At 37.9% G+C, this 18431-nt stretch overlaps 1 protein-coding gene across 3 annotated transcripts in view; it reads right to left on the bottom strand.

The window, feature by feature from the left end:
* LOC120542764 (semaphorin-4G-like) overlaps positions 1–18431 on the bottom strand; it is a 137387-nt gene that overhangs the window by 58590 nt on the left and 60366 nt on the right. For all 3 annotated transcript variants that reach the window (XR_005636230.1, XR_005636231.1, XM_039775422.1), the window contains one exon: positions 5124–5222. Coding sequence is in view for 1 of the 3 variants with exons in the window: in XM_039775422.1 (XP_039631356.1) it covers positions 5124–5222 (99 nt within the window). In the remaining 2 variants the exon portion in view is untranslated. The remainder of the gene's footprint in view (positions 1–5123; positions 5223–18431) is intronic.

Raw genomic sequence — 18431 nt, 5'->3', positions numbered from 1 at the left:
AAACGTTTTGGATTTGTTGAAGGCTACGATTCTTTTTATTTAAAAAGTAGGAAAGGAATATAAGATCTATGGCCGCAGTGTCCTTTTAACCAGGGTGCAAAACAAGTTGTAAGTGGATGTAATAAGGCAGTAGTCTGGATGGAATCTGCTTTAGGGATTTGGATTGAAGACTGCCAGAAGAAGAACAACAGCAGTGCTACACAATCGCCTGAAGTGGCTCCTTTAGAAGGGCTGTAACGCTCTCCTTTGTTGTGCAGTAAAATTAAACTCATCGTTATCGGACAAGTCGTTGTGTCATTGTTGGTGAGTAACCATAATTAATTTTCTACTTACAGTACTTAGTACATGTACGTATGTTTAGTGTCACTGCACACACATTTACTGTATACTATTTTTCTTGCATTGTACGTATTTATTGCTGGTGGCCTGTCTAACGTAATGGCTGTAACATATGTGATATCGGAGGCACTCGATATCTTTAAAATAATATTTAGGTTTTACTGTATATAAACAGTGTGTTTATATATATAATTTCAATGAATATTACCTAATATCTAAGAGAATACAAAGGGATTATGCTGTATAACTTTGCGGGGAATATCTATAAACAGTGTGGGAGAATTTATAAGGGCTTAAAATATATAAAAATAACCATACAAACATATGGTTTCTACTTCGCGGATTTTCACCTATCGCGGGGGGTCTGGAAAGCAACCCCCACAATCGAGGAGGGATTACTGTATATGTTTTGGACAGACTAAAAAAAACAAGCCAGTAATGAAAACCAAGGTCTCTGGAGCTGTGAGAAAGCTAAAATAATTACTTGCCGCCCAAACACACAATATGTTAAAAAAGGCTGCATACCTACTGGCCATAATCAATTTTAGTTCATAACATTATTATTGTACTAATTCGATAAACATTTATGGACAGTTGGCTGCACATTTTGTCAAATGAACTAAGCTTTCTGTGAAAAATACCTTTATTTACAAGCTCAAGTTCATGTATAATTTAATGACAAGATAACTTCCCACACATCCCTGGAACACATTATGTAAGCATCTCTTGACACATACAAGAAGTGCTCAGATGTGAAATGGACATAATAAAGAAAGTGTGCCTGTTTCATAGTTGTACCTGTGAATGAGATTTAGCTAAAAAAAAAAATGCCATGAAGATGGCATTAAAGAAGGGCCAGTTTCACAAAAGACCACGACTGAAAATTACTGGAAAAGTCAACTAATGTGACATTGAGTGGCCTTAAGGCACCATTTAGGGCATTAAGTTTCTTAAAAGTACATGCTGAAACTGCTCAAAAAAATCACAGCATAGTATAGAACACAGTCACATGCACCTTTCATTTACATAATCTTAACAAGTTGGAGGCAGTAGCATAATGCGACATGCACAGCAGGTTTGACAAGTCTGCAACTCACTCCAACAAAATCATACATGTTCTATATATTGTCACACACGTTGACTAGGAGGGAGCTGAGTGGACCAAGTGGAGGTAATTACCCATCAGGCCAAGGGGTGGGGGGTGCACTAAACCTACTGCTATTACCTTTTCAGGCCAAATACAAGAAAATCTGCCAGATTCAACATCTGGTTCTGCCGCCCAGACTGACGTCACTTCCAGTTCTGGCCAAATGACATCACTTCCGCCTTTCAGCTTATAAAGCCGCCATCTTTTTATAACCTCTTCAGTTCATTTCAGAACTAAAAACCATGCACATAAGTGCTCTTTCGAAGCCCTTTTGCAGCCAGGGACAATATATGGGTGGCTTCCTCACACCTTTTTGTGTGTGTCAAACCTGTTCATTTCACAATATACACATGCAGAAGTGGACAAATTTACTAGTATATATACCTTATATATATATATATATATATATATATATATATATATATATATATATATAGTGAACTATGGATGGCCGTTCATCCCGGCCAATATCTCCACGCCGCTAGATGGAGTCCTTCCGGCAGCATGGAGGTACCATCATGGGCATCATGGATATTGGAGTTTTCCTTCACAGCCCTGCTGGATACCATGGGGGCTGCAAGGGGACGCTGCAGGGAGGCTCAGAGTCTTATATTTGCCATATAACCCAGAAGTACGTCTTGGTCACACGGACTGAGGAAATTACGTACTTCCGGGATGAAGAAAAGAGGCCTTTTTATCTAACCCAGAAGTGATGGGGAATCATGGACTGAGAGATGAAACACGTCCGGATTAAGCAGTATAAAGGATTGTGGGAAACCCCAGATGAGTGAGCTGAGCTGGGTGGCAGGGTGGCAACGCGTTTGGGAGAGAGGAGGATTATTGTTATTGTGATTTTGTTCATTATTTAATGAGAATTGTGGAGTGGAGGGTGCTTTGTGCACATTATTATTCTAAAATAAATAATTATTGGACTTTTACCTGGTGTCTGACGTATTGTCTGAGGGTTCAAGGGAGCGATAGCACCCAAATCTGTCACACTATATATATATATATATATATATATATATATATATATATTAGGGTTGTCAAAAGTATCAAAACAAAGATATGTATTCTATTTAACATTTCAAAATGGTATCGATTATATAGCCTACTTCCATTTTGCCATGGTTCAAGCTGCAGCCCACATTTCCAACCTCTCAGAGGAGTTAATAAACTGGCAGCTTCAGCAGCATTGGAGCTTTCACCAGCATACTTAAATGACAAAGAGGACAGCCACAGTGACGTCTGGAAATTCACTGGCTTTCTATCAAATAGGGACAGAAAAACACAAAATGCATGGAAGCCTGTAAACAAGATTTGCAAGATTTTGTCAATACAAAAAAGTTTGGGAGGTATCTTATTTCTACATTATGGTATAAACTGATACGTTTAGGAATGTGTGACTTTAAAATTATATTTCATCACATTTAATATATAATGAAGGGAACTATAACTTTTCAGTGCTCAACTGTATAAACAGTGGCGCTACTCCTCTGTGTGCATGTAGACTTCTGGCTGTGCATTAGAGCATGTATTTTGCACTTCAGGGCTCATTTGCAGCCCAACAAGTGCACCTCTCACAGCAGTACATGCTAACATGTAAGTCTTTCTTACATGATATTTGGAAGTTACCAAGACATCGTGTTTATTTGCACAAAAATGCAACATGGTCTGTTTACATTTATGCAAATCCCTTAAGTATGTTAGTGGTCTCTTTGCGTGTTACTTTTCTGAACAATTTTTTACAAAAGACCACATTATTGTTCTAATTACTTGAATGTTTGTTTTAATGTTTTATGTATATAGTTTACAAAAGTTTGCAATGCACATTCAGTTAACATTTAATATTTCATTGAACAACCTCAGTAACAGTAACGGAGTGGTGGCTCTGAGGCTAGGGATCTGCACTGGCAATCGGAAGGTTGCCGGTTCGAATCTCGTAAATGCCAAAAGGGATGCTTCTCTGTTGGGCCCTTAAGTAAGGCCCTTAACCTGCAATTGCTGAGTGCTTTGAGTAGTGAGAAAAGTGCTATATAAATGTAAAGAATTATTATTTGCTTTCATCAATGTAAAAAAAAAAATATTTATTGAATTGAAACTACTTCACTTTTTATTATTTACAGAACTTTTCTCTTACAAAAGATTGCACTACTTGAAGTACTGGCATTTAAGGATTTACATTTCTATTATTTGTTTTCATTAATATGAAGATGTTAATGCATACGGAACAGCAAATTTATTTAAATATATTTTTATGGAGTTACATTATATACTGTTTTGGGTATAGAAAATGGAATCAAATTTTAAATACCTTTCTGAAATTACGGTATTGTGAGAGCTGGTAACACTTTAGATAGATAGATAGATAGTTTAGTTTGGGTTCTGAAAAAATCCATCTATTACTCATTTACTGTTACATAACAAAACCTTAAGAAAGCCTTTCTTTTGGTGTTCACAACACTTACAAAGCATCAGTAAAGTGGCTAATCATACCTGTGCAGTGTGGCATTTGATAAGCTGGTAAATTTACGCATGAATAGGAAGGATTCACAGGTCTTATACTGAAGTATGGAATATCAAAAGATATATGTGTCACTTAAGCCACCTCTGGCTGTTCCAAAGGGAATTTATTTTAATAGGCAACATTACCCAGATGAATAACCATATTACTGATTCTTCGCAAATGTTATGAACACCAAAAGAAGCCTTTTTTAGGGTCTTGTTACATAAGAGTAAATCAGTAATAGATGCATTTTTGCAGTAACTAAAGGTAAAGTGTTACCATATTATATACAGTTAGGTCCATAAATATTTGGACAGAGCCAATTCTTTCCTAATTTTGTTCTGTATATTACCACAATGAATTTTAAATGAAACAACTCAGATGCAGTTGAAGTGCAGACTTTCAGCTTTAATTCAGTGAGGTGAACAAAACGATTGCATAAAGATGTGAAGCAATTAAAGCATTTTTTAACACAATTCCTTCATTTCAGGGGCTCAAAAGTAATTGGGCAAATTAAATAACTGAAAATAAAATGTTCATTGCTAATACTTGGTTGAAAACACTTCCTGGTGTGGCGGAAGTGCTGGGGGGAAGAGGTGCAGGGACACCCGGAGTGCTTCCGGGGATACAGCCGGCACTTCTGCCACACGGGGTGTGTCGGTGAGAGATTGCCGGGAAGCACCTGGAGCACATCCGGGTGTGAATAAAAGGGGCCGCCTCCCTTCATTCAAGGCGAGAGTCGGGAATGGAGTGGACTGAGCTTGCTGGAGGAGGCAAGGAGGCGGCCTGAAGAAAGTAAGGCTTTGTGTGGCCAGGACTTTGGGGACTTTGGGGGTTTGTGTGGCACCTTTGTATGTAGTGTGGACCAATGAATAAACTTGTGTTGGGTGAAATGGACTTGTCTACCTGTCTGTGTCCGGGCCAGCCTCTACAATATATATATATATATATATATATACACAGTATATATATAGACAGACACATACGCACGCACACACATATAGTATATACACACATTTTAACAACGTATTGTTTTATATAGAAACATTATTTTTAATTAACACTGAACTTTCATGGAATTCATGGAAAAAACAAATAATTTAAATAATCATTTAAAAAAATGGTTCATACTATGTATGTGCAGAGAGGGTGAAAGGCATAGGTCCCACAGATGTACAAATGAGTTTCATTGAACCTCTGCAGAAATCGAACGTGATTGAAGCACTCCGTCTGAAAAAAAATGCCTTTGCATGAGACAGTGTTTGTACAACATTTCAATCACATTCTATACTTGAGCAATAACAGCTAAATGGAAAATAAATTAAAAAATCTAAATGCAGCAGAACCTTACAACCCTTTCAGAAAAAAATAAAGTATCAATGAAAACTATTTAGCATGTGTTTTTAAAGGAAGCTCTTTTGTATATACAGTACAGTATGTTTTCTTTATTTTAGTCATTCTATAGTATATTGTAGGAGGTAGAAAAAACAAAACACAAATGTAAATAATGTCCATAGAACATACAGTACTTGCTTCAAACTGTTATTTTCACAGAAATGAAAATATTAAGTAACTATAATAAGTAATAAATAACTGTAAACAAAAAGTCATCAATACATTTGACATATAAATTAACAGGAACATATTACAAATTTGAAGGGTAACCATACTGAATAACTTCAACATCATACAAAGCAGAAATTAAAAATTTAACATATAATAACATAATGTTTATCAACATTAATTTTTCTCACAAAAAATAAAATTCTAAAGTATCTCCCCAAAGCACATCTTTTATAAATTAGAAAGGTTAAGAGTAACCAAACACTAAAGAGGTGTTCAAAACACCCAGAGCCAACTCAGAGTTGACAAAAAATGTCTGATGTTAGTATGTTCGCGCTATATCGCGCTTTGACTTTCGCGGTTTCGCTCTATCGCGGATTTTATATGAAAGCATAACTAAATATATAACGTGGATTTTTCGCTGCTTCGCGGGGTCTGCGGACAATGTGTCTTTTTACTTCCTGTACATGCTTCCTCAGTTGGTTTGCCCAGTTGATTTCATACAAGGGACGCTATTGGCGAATGACTGAGAAGCTAACCAATCAGAGCACGCAGTTAAGTTCTCCTGACTGAGAAGCTAACCAATCAGAGCACGCAGTTAAGTTCCTGCTTGCTGAATGCAGTGTTAACCAGGAAGTCTCGTCTCGCTCATTCAGCATCAACGTGTTTTGCTGTGTAAAGAGTTGTGCTCTTTTGTGTTTATCTTTGTGCATAGTCAAGCCCTTCATTATGGCTCCAAAACGATCTGCTACTGCTTCAGGGGCCGTGCCCAAGCGCAAACGGAAGATGTTAACGATTGCGAAAAGGTAAACGCTTTGGATTTGTTGAAGGCTACGATTCTTTTATTTAAAAAGTAGGAAAGGAATATAAGATCTACGACGCAGTGTCCTTTTAACCAGGGTGCAAAACAAGTTGTAAGTGGATGTAATAAGGCAGTAGTCTGGATGGAATCTGCTTTAGGGATTTGGATTGAAGACTGCCAGAAGAAGAACAACGGCAGTGCTACACAATCGCCTGAAGTGGCTCCTTTAAGTGCTGTAACGCTCTCCTTTGTTGTGCAGTAAAATAAAACTCATTGTTATCGGACAAGTCATTGTGTCATTGTTGGTGAGTAACCATAATTAATTTTCTACTTACAGTACTTAGTACATGTACGTACGTTTAGTGTCACTGTACACACACATTTACTGTATACTATTTTTGTTGCATTGTACGTATTTATTGCTGGTGGCATGTCTATCGTAATGGCTGTAACATGTGATATCAGAGACACTCAATATCTTTAAAATAATATTTAGGTTTTACTGTATATAAACAGTGTGTTTACATACATAATTTCAATGAATCTTACCTAATATCTAAGAGAATACAAAGGGATTATGCTGTATAACTCTGTGGGGAATATTTATAAACAGTGTGGGAGAGTTTATAAGGGCTTAAAATATATAAAAATAACAATACAAACATATGGTTTCTACTTCGCGGATTTTCACCTATCGCGGGGGGTCTGGAACGCAACCCCCGCGATCGAGGAGGGATTACTGTATTGACCTTGGAAGCATAACCACGGAGCAACTGATATATGACAACCAGACCTAAGTATCCCTCACTAGGCATTTTGTAGGAGGATATGTGACAGTTATAGCAAGCACAACTCTCATCTGTTTTCATTTTAGGTATATATGTATGTTCCATAAGAAACAAAGTAAGGAAAACAAAGCAACGTGAAATTTCTTAAATTTGAATAAACCAATTCAGGATGGGGGGTTTCCCATTTCAGCAGCACTGTGCCCAATATAGGAACCAAATCCAAATAGGATGCAGGATCATTTCAAAGTAACTGCCCTATACATTTGAGCAGTGTATATTGAAAACCCCATCCAGACTGTCTTAAAATATACTCTCTGAGCCAACACACAATGTTCCTCTCTGATATGGCAAAACAAACACCTCTCTTACTGAGGCTTTTATCAACAGCATTGTGACGATGTGGGTTCTGGCTCCACACTCCCATTGCTATTGGAAGCACTCGAACCCCACACCGTCGATAATGAAACCGAGTGAGCTAGTCAATGGAGGCAAATTACTGAGCAAGGGGAAGGTATACAAAAGGTGCAAAAGTGCTTTTATTTAAAACCAACAAAACAAGTGTTCATAAATAGTGCAGGTCTTCGCAGTTCTTCATTAAATAAATAATCCATAAAAAGAACACGTGGAGGTTAAAAATCAATAAATAGAAAAAAAACACATCCTTAAAAACGAGAGGTTAAAATCTTCTTTTAGGAAGCAGTCTTAAAAACCAACAACAAATCCGGTGCTCTTCTGTTAGCGTCTCACCTGCTTATCCCGTTTGGGCCAAGCAGCAGGCAAGACGCTCTCTGCAGCTGCCCTCCTACAACACACCCGAGACTGGAGACCTCCCGATCCCTGGCTTCGGTCTGGCACTCATCCCAGTCCCCGAGACTTGATTACCCCAATAGCCAGGACGCTCACATTGGGGACTCCACACCAAGCCTCCCGACTTCCGCTGCCTTTCCACGGCCTTCTGCGGCTCGTCGCTTTCCTCTAGGCACTCCCGCTACCTGCTCACTCAGCGGGAGCAACCTCAACTCAAACGTCTAGGTGTTGGCCTAACACCCAGCTTCCATACAGCTGCCCACGAGCGCTCGATCGTGTGCTCACCAGACGCACACACCGCCTGTCCGTCTCTCTTGCACCGCATGCTTCCTCGCTCCCTGTAACCTCCGTCCTCTTTCCTCATCTCCTTTCTCCTCTCTCCATTTTTTACCACGAACGTTTCTTTTCCTCCGATCGTTTTTACACCTCCCTAAAACCGACTCGCGCTTCTTTTTAAAATGACGAGGGCCACAGCAGCTGCAGCATTAGCCACGGGACAATCATGAATGTGGGCAGTTCCTCACCTGTGCACTAGGCGAGAAACGCCCACACCCTACGGATCGTCCCGCGGCCCACTATGGCCCAACGTCCCCTCACTAAGCCGCGAGCACATAGATTACTTATTTAAAAATGGCCTTTACTCAACGAGCTGTGGACCCATAACACCACAAGCATGACAACAAACATGCTTACTATATTTAATTCTGCTCTTCATGACATTAACAACAAGTGTTCACTAAAATGTTGTGGTGTCTACCAGATACTTTCACCTACCAAATAAGATTCAAAATGTAGAGACTGCAAGAAATCAAAAAATTAACACATGCAAACTGGAAGTTTTTATTTCATATCCATCCATCCATTATCCAACCATATCCTAACTACAAGGTCACGGGGGTCAATCAAACCCCAGGCAGGGCGCCAGCCCACCGCAGGGCACGCACACACACAAACCAAGCACACACTAGGGACAATTTAGAATCGCCAATGCACTTAACTCGCATGTCTTTGGACTGTGGGAGGAAACCAGAGCACCCAGAGGAAACCCACGCAGACACGGGCAGAACATGCAAACACCACGCAGGGAGGAGACCCGAGAAGCGAATCCAGGTCTCCTAACTGCGAAGCAGCAGCGCTACCGCTGCTACACTGTGCCGCCCAGCAGAAGAATATATACAATTAAAAAGAGAAAACCTGCACAGCTCCCTACTGAATCAAATATATGGGTTGTGGCAAAATGCCCCACTTTACAATGATAGGAGGAGTAGTTTATTAATTTACTAATATTCATTTCTAATAGATAGGAATTTGAATACTGACTTGATTTCACCTCATGTGCAGAGGCAGCAACCTTTAGTACTGCAAATAATGAGTTTAATTAATTATTAAATGTAAAACTCAGCAGCACTTCCCTTGCTGAACAGAATATTCTACTCCGCTAATAACCTATGTTATGTAATACAGAGTACTGTATATTTCTCCTCATTGCATTTCTAATTATTACATATTTTAATTATCATACTGAACATTTATGATTTTTAAAATAGAATTATTACAATTCTTTAAAAATCTGATAATATGGTGTATCATGCATGTGCACATGAGAAGCATCTCAAGGGCTCTGGTAATGGTAATTACCCTAAAACAATGGGTTGGCATGTTGCTTAATGCCTTTTCTCATCCTCCATCTGCAGAACAGCAGATTGATAATCTTACCACCTCTGAAGCCACTTCCGTCATTCTCTCTCCTGTACCTACCCTTTCCTGCCTCAGTTATATAAAACCAGATATGCCACCATCTTGACCCAGTCCCTTTTTGACACCTATCTGTGAAGACGTCCTTGGGCTTTAATAGACTTTTTGATCATTTTCATTTCAACAAAATACACAATGTTCACCACAGCCTCATACCTATTTTGATCTCATTGTGCTTTTGAAGCACAATTCAAATGAATAAAATAAGGCAGCAGTTTTGTAGAAGTCATGTTGTTTTTCTCCTGTAGGACGGCAGAGTGCTTATTTGAGCAGTTTTTAGACCACCATCTTAAATGAGCTGCATTAAGACAAACAGCTCATGTAAAGCTATACCAGATTGATCTTAGTATGGCCAGATACTCAGTATTTCTATATGGTTATCAGTAATTGAAAATAAACAGTGGCATTGTACCATCTCTAATTAGATATTTAGCATTTTAGTCAGAATAAATTTTGTATAGCCTACAGCTTGTTGCACACTCCCTTCACCCTCTTCAATTTGCATACTGCTCAAACAGGTCAACTGAGGATGCCATATGCTCTGCCCTTCACCTCTCCCTGACACATCTGGATAAAAAAGACACATATGTCAGGATGTTATTCACAGACTTTAGCTCTGTATTCAAAAAATCATCCCTCAAAAGCTGGTTGTAAAACTGAGCAGGTTGGGCCTGAACACCACCCTCTGCAATTGGATCCTGGACTTCTTGACAGAGAGGCCTCAGTCAGTTTGGATGGGCTGCAACACTTCCAGCATCATCACACTAAGCACTGGAGCGCTGCAGGGCTGCGTGCTTAGTCCACTGCTCTTCACACTGCTGACTCATGACCGTACAGCCATACACAACACCAACCACATCATCAAATTTGCAGATAATACGACGGTAATGGAACTGATAAGCAGGGATGATGAAACAGCATACAGAGATGAGGTGGAACAGCTGCCTGCATGGTGTGAAGGCAACAATCTATCTCTCAATTTCGACAAGACAAAAGAGATAATCGTAGACTTCAGAAAATCGCATCCTGCCCACATCCCACTCAACATCAACAGTTCAGATGTGGAGACTGTTAGGAGTACCAAGTTCCTCAGTGTGAACATAACTGAGGAACTTACGTGGACGCATTACACCTCATCACTAATCAAGAAAACCCAGCTGAGACTACACTTCCTGAGGTGGCTGAAGCGGGCAAGTCTTCCTTCTTCCATCCTCACCATATTCTACAGAGGCACCATTGAGAGTGTTCAGACCAGCTGCATCGCTGTCTGGTAAGGCAACTGCAACATATCTGACCGCAAGCACCTGCAAAGGATAGTGAAGGCAGCAGAGAACATTATCGGGGTGCCTCTCCATTCACTACAGGACATATTTTACAAATGCAGTGTCCGTAAGGTCTGCAGCATTGTGCAGGACCCCTTACACCCCTCACATGGACTTTTCACACTTCTGCCATCCAAGAGAAGATACTGTAGCATCAAAGCCAGATCTGCCAGGGTTCAGGATAGTTTTTACCCCCAAGCTGTCAGACTCCTTAACACAAAGCTGCCACCTGGGATCTTCCACACTGCCTCAACCACCTCTAAAAGCAGAACTTTTATAAATGCAAGCCACTTTCCTGCAAAGACTAGTGTGCATGTAGAAAAGAACTGAAAATATCATGCTGACCTTTAAGTATTTTGACATTCTTGATATCCTTCAGCTGTAAAACATTCTGAGCTGTCATTGTTTACACATGTCTTAAACAACTATTATCATACACTGATAATTTCTGTATTATTTATATCTATTATTTATTTATTATATTACATATCTGTTGACTATATTTATGTATCTAGATTGCAAATACTATACATTGCATCAATGTTCATATTACTAACTACACGTCAGTATTGCTGCTGCTACTTCTTTGTCTTGTCTTTGCACAATGTCTTGTCTTGTTTGTGTTTTAAATTTAAATTTAAGTTTTAATTTTAGTTCTATTTTTAATTTATTATTTGCACGTCATTTTGTTACACTGTGGACCCTGAGCTTCGCAATTTCGTCTATCTGTATAGTTGTATATGGTTGAGATGACAATAAAGTTCACTTTGACTTTGATAAAACTAATTAAAACCATTATTTTTTTAGTAATTTTCACTGGTTTTATTGGTTTTCACAACAAAAAAGCAAATGCTGATGAATGTTATATTACATTACAACAAAAGCCTGGCAAAACCTCATTATTATAAAATCAAGACATTCATCATAAAATCAGACTGTTAAAAATACATGAGACATTTAGACTTTATGAAGAATTTTTATAATTTTGAATTGTTGTCATATAACTGAAATCCAAAATATGACTATAACTGCAGCAATAGCAATGGCACTTTAATCTGTTTAAGCATTCAGAATACAATAGCACAAAAGAAGCACATAATAAGATTTGTTTCTTGTGTTTGTACTCTTTACAAAAATCTGGATTTAATACAATAATTTTTCAAAACTTGCTTGTTGTGCTTGTTTTAGAACATATAATATACTCTTCACTGAAATACTGTAAATACACCAGCAATAATAGATTGATATTTTGGGTTTCATAAACATTTTCTTTCTATTTATTTATTGTAGACTACAGTCATAAGACATTGATGCCATCATGCAACTAAACATATGCATCAACAATCACTGCAACATTTTGCAACATGCCAAAGGTAAAGAAAAAAACTCTTGAGAGTTTATACATACTACACAAATCACTATTTTCTGGAATCATTATTAACTGAGTTCCAATACCTTACAAAAATTGTTTACCGAATTAAAAGTTGATATAGTTAGACCTTCATTCGAATCATGGAAAACACTCATTTAGACTTGTTGGTCCTACTATGTGAAACACTGAAACTAAGTAAATGTATTTCTATCTGTCTTGCTGTTCAATGAAAAAGCATGTGTTATATGTTGTTTTTAACAAAATGTGCATCTTCTATGTTTTAACTTGATTATTTGTCTGTATCGTAATGTTTGTTAATGGCATTATATAAAATTTAGAAATGCATACACACTTCAACCTTCTTTCTGTTCTTATAATTGATAGAGATAAAAGAGCAAATCATATTTTGCAGATGTCTCCAAAGTTGAAAAGATACTAAATACTGAGAATGCAACAAAAACAATTCATAAAGAGCTAGACAATCTTCAGAATTGGACAAACATTTATAGACAAATGTTATTGATTTTCTAATCCTCTTAATTAGACTAGGATCATGGGGGTTGCTGGAGCCTATCCCACCTCGGATAATGCACAAGGTGTGAACAAACCAGGGACAGGGCACCACTTCATCACAGAGCAAAACCACATATGCACACTCACCTCACACTGGGCCAATTCAGTGTGGCCAGTTCATCTAACTTGCATGTCTTTGGACTATGGAGAGAAACTGGAGCAACCGGGGGAAATCTACACAGACACCAGGGGCCTCATGCATAAACGGTGCGTACGCACAGAAATGTTGCGTAAGAACATTTCTACGTTCAAATCGTGATGTATAAAACCTACACTTGGCATAAAGCCACGCACATTTCCACGGTACCTCATACCCTGCTGTACACAAGTTCTCCACTCGGTTTTGCAGACTGGTGGCACCCAGCGTCAAAGCGGTGCTACTGTTCCTGTGTGGTTACTCTTTCATTTCCTGACGCGGCTTTATAAATACACTGAAACTAACCGCATATTGTTTATTAGTGTAATGTATCTGATTGTAATTAACTTGTAACAATATAATGGTCCAGGGAATAGCCATAGTATTCCAAATACCATAACTGCTTTAGCGTTGTTACTCTCACTGCACCTTTTTTTTCTTCTTTCAGCGGCTCCCGTTAGGTGTTGCCACAGCGGATCATCTTTTTCCATTTTACTCTCACTGCACCACTCAGAGTATTTATATCACTGTATCTGAGTGGGGAATCACAGCAGCAGCTGATCGGAAAGAGAATTATCGGTATACAGCATCAAGCACATGCTGCCTCAGCCACGGCAAAACGCTTCAGAGACTTTCCTCTACAGACCTCGCGGTTCAGAAACAGTTTCATCCCAAGAACTTTAAACAATCAATCAGTCCATCAAGTGCTCCTTGTAGAACTGTTTGTACTTATAAGTACAATCACCTCACTGTAAACTTGCACTACAGTTATAATATTGCACAACCTGCGCCACTTTATAAAGCGCGTATTTACATATGATGACGATATCATTTTTAAGATGAAATGCAGCAAAATTTGTTGATTATATTATATAGATAAAACTTTAACTTCATTTAAATAATCTGTACTGTTAATAATTTTCCTATCATCATGAAAAAGATATCACGTATACATCTCAGTATTTTAATTATTCAGAGAGCTGTAATATCACGAATGTAATGGATTCTGTGTCCAGTCGGAAAAAAAGAAAGCACGTACTGATTCACACACATAGAGCAAAAGATCAAATACAAAACAAAGCATTTAACGTGCTATTTTAGTTATGATGGGATTTGAGAAACTAGTAAATTAAATGATTTTAAGATAAAGTTTACGATGTTCTACTTTAATGACAAAATAAACTATGTGATTAAAGTGAAAATTTCGAGATTGAAGTTAACATTTCGTGTGTTTTTCCTACTGTGTGCCTTTTTTTTTCTCTGTACCCTAATAAGCTTTTCATATGACACTCTGATGGTGGTCTACGTCTTGCCTTTTCACGGCGACTTTGATATGTGACAACTTCTTTTGTGAACTTGAGCTTTCAAGTTTCTCCAACACGCTATGTCACTCGATCAGCTTCCTTTTGTTGATTATACTACTGTTTAAACCAACAAATAGTACATTTTTCTTTGCCTCAACCTGGTATTCGCTGAAATTCTTATATTTTCCCTCTTGCTTTTGCTATTGCCTTTTCACAGAATGCTGAGCTTAAGGGCTACTTATATTGATTTGCATATTCAAAGAGGTGTAATTCTGGGAGGAGACGGGGTGGGACAGAAGGCGTGTGCACGTGTGTTACTTTTCACGCTGATCGGGATTTATGGAAGTGGGCAAATGCACAGATTTAATGCATCTAGATTTTTCTGTGCGTAAGCACATTTTGGCTTTTGTGCTTACGTCATGTTATAGTGCGAATTCTACTCACAACGTTATGTATGTGGCTCAGGAGAGCATGAAAACTCTACACAGGGAGGACCCGGGACACAAACCCTAATTTCCTTATTGAGAGGCAGAAGTGCGACCACTGTCCCGCCCCATATAGACAAAGAAGAAAATATGTTAAGTTATAATATAAACATATTCACATTATAAATGAAGAAATGTTCTGCTCAAAATTTCTCATGTTAGTGGTAAGATGTGATCTGGTCACCATACTAAAAGAATTAAAAATTCACAGTACTAGAAAAACACAAGTGCATTCCTACTCACTAACAGCATGTTCAGTTTTGACAGGCTAAGGGACCAGTCTGGAACAAAGAGTGGGGAACTACTAATTCATATATACATACATTCTCAATCTGGTTTTATCGATGTCGGGGTCATGAAAGCCACAGCCTGTCCCCATAGCACAGGGGACGATGCTGAAAACAACCTGGACAGAGTCCCAGTCTATCACTAGGCACACAAACGAGCATATTCCTTTATCATATGAAAATTCTTATAGACATTAGTAAAACTGATCCAAATGACCTTTTTCTGTAAAATTATGAATCAACAAAACTCAGTAGTAATTAATGCAAAGTGTATTTGAGGTATAAAATACGAAATTAGAGAGTAATCATATAAAAATGAAACCCCAATTTCTTTAACAAATCATTTCTCTGAATTAAATATTTTAATGACTTAGCAATTACTGATAATAGAGGAGGAGGAGTTTGGGAGCATGCACTAAAAGAAACATTAATTATTATTAAAATATAGAGTCATCCTTAGCCGAGAAAATGAAACCTGATCCTTGTATGCAGTATAATAACAGGGGTACTGAAGAAGTATTAATCAGTTTTGTTAACAAATACAGTTTAGTGTCATTAGAATTTAAATGCAACTTAATATACAGAATATACAAAATTTTGTGTTGAAGTATTTATACTCACCAACAATAGTGCCAGAAAGTCACTACGTGTAGTTTGTTGACTAGCATGTGCAAGTAAGAATTTCACTGTACAAATGTGACCTGGAGTGTAAAATTTTCAGTGTAGCTTCAGTTTAGTGAATCTGTTTTAGTAGGTTTACAACTTAATTGTAGAAGGAACAGAGAAGATTCCTCATGCCACAGGACTAGAAGTTGTTTCAATCAGTCTATAGCTTGAAAAGGACAGCAGTACATGGGCGCGTAAAAAGTTCAAAGACTTTGAGAAAAGTCATTTATCAGAAGGACAGCTAGCCAAATTTGTGCAATGTCACATGTCCCAAAGCCCCATGTAAAATGTTAATATAAATATGGCATGTCCAAAAAACTAAAGGAGGTGACGAAAGCAGAACATCCTAAGAAGCAACGTCAGAGATTGAGACACGGGACCATTTATTCTGGACATCAGAGAATATAATCTATGCATTACGCTGATGGCTAAATCAAAAAGCCAACGAGGACAACATCCACCCTTGACAGTAATGATTTTCAGTAAGCTTTTCTATGACTACAGAATACATTTGTGTAAATGAGAGGGAGGTCAGTGGAATGGTGAGGATGCAAGGAGTAGAGTTGATGAAGGTGGATGAGATTAACAATACAGGGTAATGGGGATTGTGGAAGAGAAGTGAAAAAGAGAGTGTAGGCAGGGTGGAATGGGTGGAGAAGAGTGTCAGGAGTAATTTGTGACAGAAGTGCATCAGCAAGAGTGAAAGGTCTACAGGACAGTAGTGAGACTAGCTATGTTATATGGGTTGGAGGCAGTGCCACTAACCAAAAAGCAGGAGACAGAGCTGGAGGTAGCCGAGTTTAAGATGCTAAGATTTGCACTGGGTGTGACGAGGATGGATAGGATTAGAAATGAGTACATTAGAGTGTCAGCTCAAGTTGCGCGGTTGGGAGACATAGTCAGAGAGGCGAGATTGCATTGGTTTGGACATGTGCAGAGGAGAGATGCTGAGTATATTGGGAGAAGGATGCTAAGGATAGAGCTTCCAGGGAAGAGGAAAAGAGGAAGGCCTAAGAGAAGGTTTATGGATGTGGTGACAGAGAACATGTAGGGGATGGGTGTAACAGAACAAGATGCAGAGAACGAGAACAGCCGAAAAAAGAAGAAAATACTTTGCCTTTATATCTTGAGTAACTGAAGTAAATATTAGGGCACCTACTGTGGGAAGATTGCTGCTTTCTTGTGAACAGGGTTATCAAGGCTAAGAGATTGCACCTCAATATCAAGAACAACTATGACAGAAGTAATGCAATGTTTGGTTGGTAAGTAGCATAGAAACAAAAAGGTGTTGAGCCTTTGTATGTCGCAAGGTCACCCATATGTCTGTTAGTGCTGGTGATACTGTGTCCCTATGTAGGGTATTATACGAATGACAAGCATTTGCCGTCACTCTTTATACGTGCCTATGTGAAGGAAGTTCTATATACTGTAGAATATTGCAAGGTGACTGGCAATTACGCATCACGAGTCATTGTCTGTCTAGGATCTCTATGTTTGTGTACCTGTGTGTGTGTTAACCTAAAGATTATGGAGTAGACAAACCTAGTAATGAACATGGTAAGTCTCACAACTTCCACAATAACACAGAATGGCAATATTGATCCTATAAACCCTAGAAAAAAGCAAACCTATTAGCTAATGTAACAAGTTTGATCATCTAAATTGTCTAATCTCATTTTTAAAATTTATTAACTTCTAAAAAAACAGCACAAGAGTTCTATGTTTACTTATGTGAATTTTGCATGTTCATCCAATGTCCCCATAAATGTCTGTCCATAATCCCAAAAACATGTATATTAGGTTACTGTAGATGTAAATCTGTGCATGAGTTCAATGGGCTGTAATTTGTAATTTACTCTTTGAAAGTCAAAATATATGTCAGAATTAAAAATTTTTAAGCACACAGCAATGATGGTGCATTCAGAGATATTTACGTCAAAGTCAAAGTGAAATTTATTGTCAACTCAACCATATACAAGTATACAGATAGACGAAATTGCGAAGCTCAGGGTCCACAGTGTAACAACATGACATGCAAATAATAATTAAAAAATAGAATTAAAATTTTAAATTAAAACACAAACAAGACATTGTGCAAAGACAAGACAAAGAAGTAGCAGCAATATTGACGTGTAGTTAGCAATATGAACATTGATGCAATGTATGGTATTTGCAATCTAGATACATAAATATAGTCAATAGATATGTAATATAATAAATAAATAAATAATAGATATAGATAATACAGAAATTATCAGTGTATGATAATAATTGTTTAAGACATGTGTAAACAATGACAGCTCAGAATGTTTCACAGCAGAAGGATATAAAGAGTATCAAAATACTTAAAGGTCAGTATGAGATTTTCAGTTCTTTTTTTACATTCAAAGATCCATGGATATGTCTTGTGATATTTTATGTCACTTAATAATAAAAAAATAACTGCATACGTAGGCCACCTGGAAAGATTTTTTTTATCTGTGACATACCCAAAACTGTAATTAACTGACAGAGAAGAACATTTTTAAGACTGCAACATTACCCTTAAATTCGGTGAGGATAATTTATCTGATGCCATT

Source organism: Polypterus senegalus, chromosome 1 (assembly GCF_016835505.1).
Source record: "Polypterus senegalus isolate Bchr_013 chromosome 1, ASM1683550v1, whole genome shotgun sequence".
Taxonomy (NCBI): domain Eukaryota; kingdom Metazoa; phylum Chordata; class Cladistia; order Polypteriformes; family Polypteridae; genus Polypterus; species Polypterus senegalus.
Note: the sequence above shows the minus strand (reverse complement) of the source record. Positions and strands in the feature narration are given on the sequence as shown.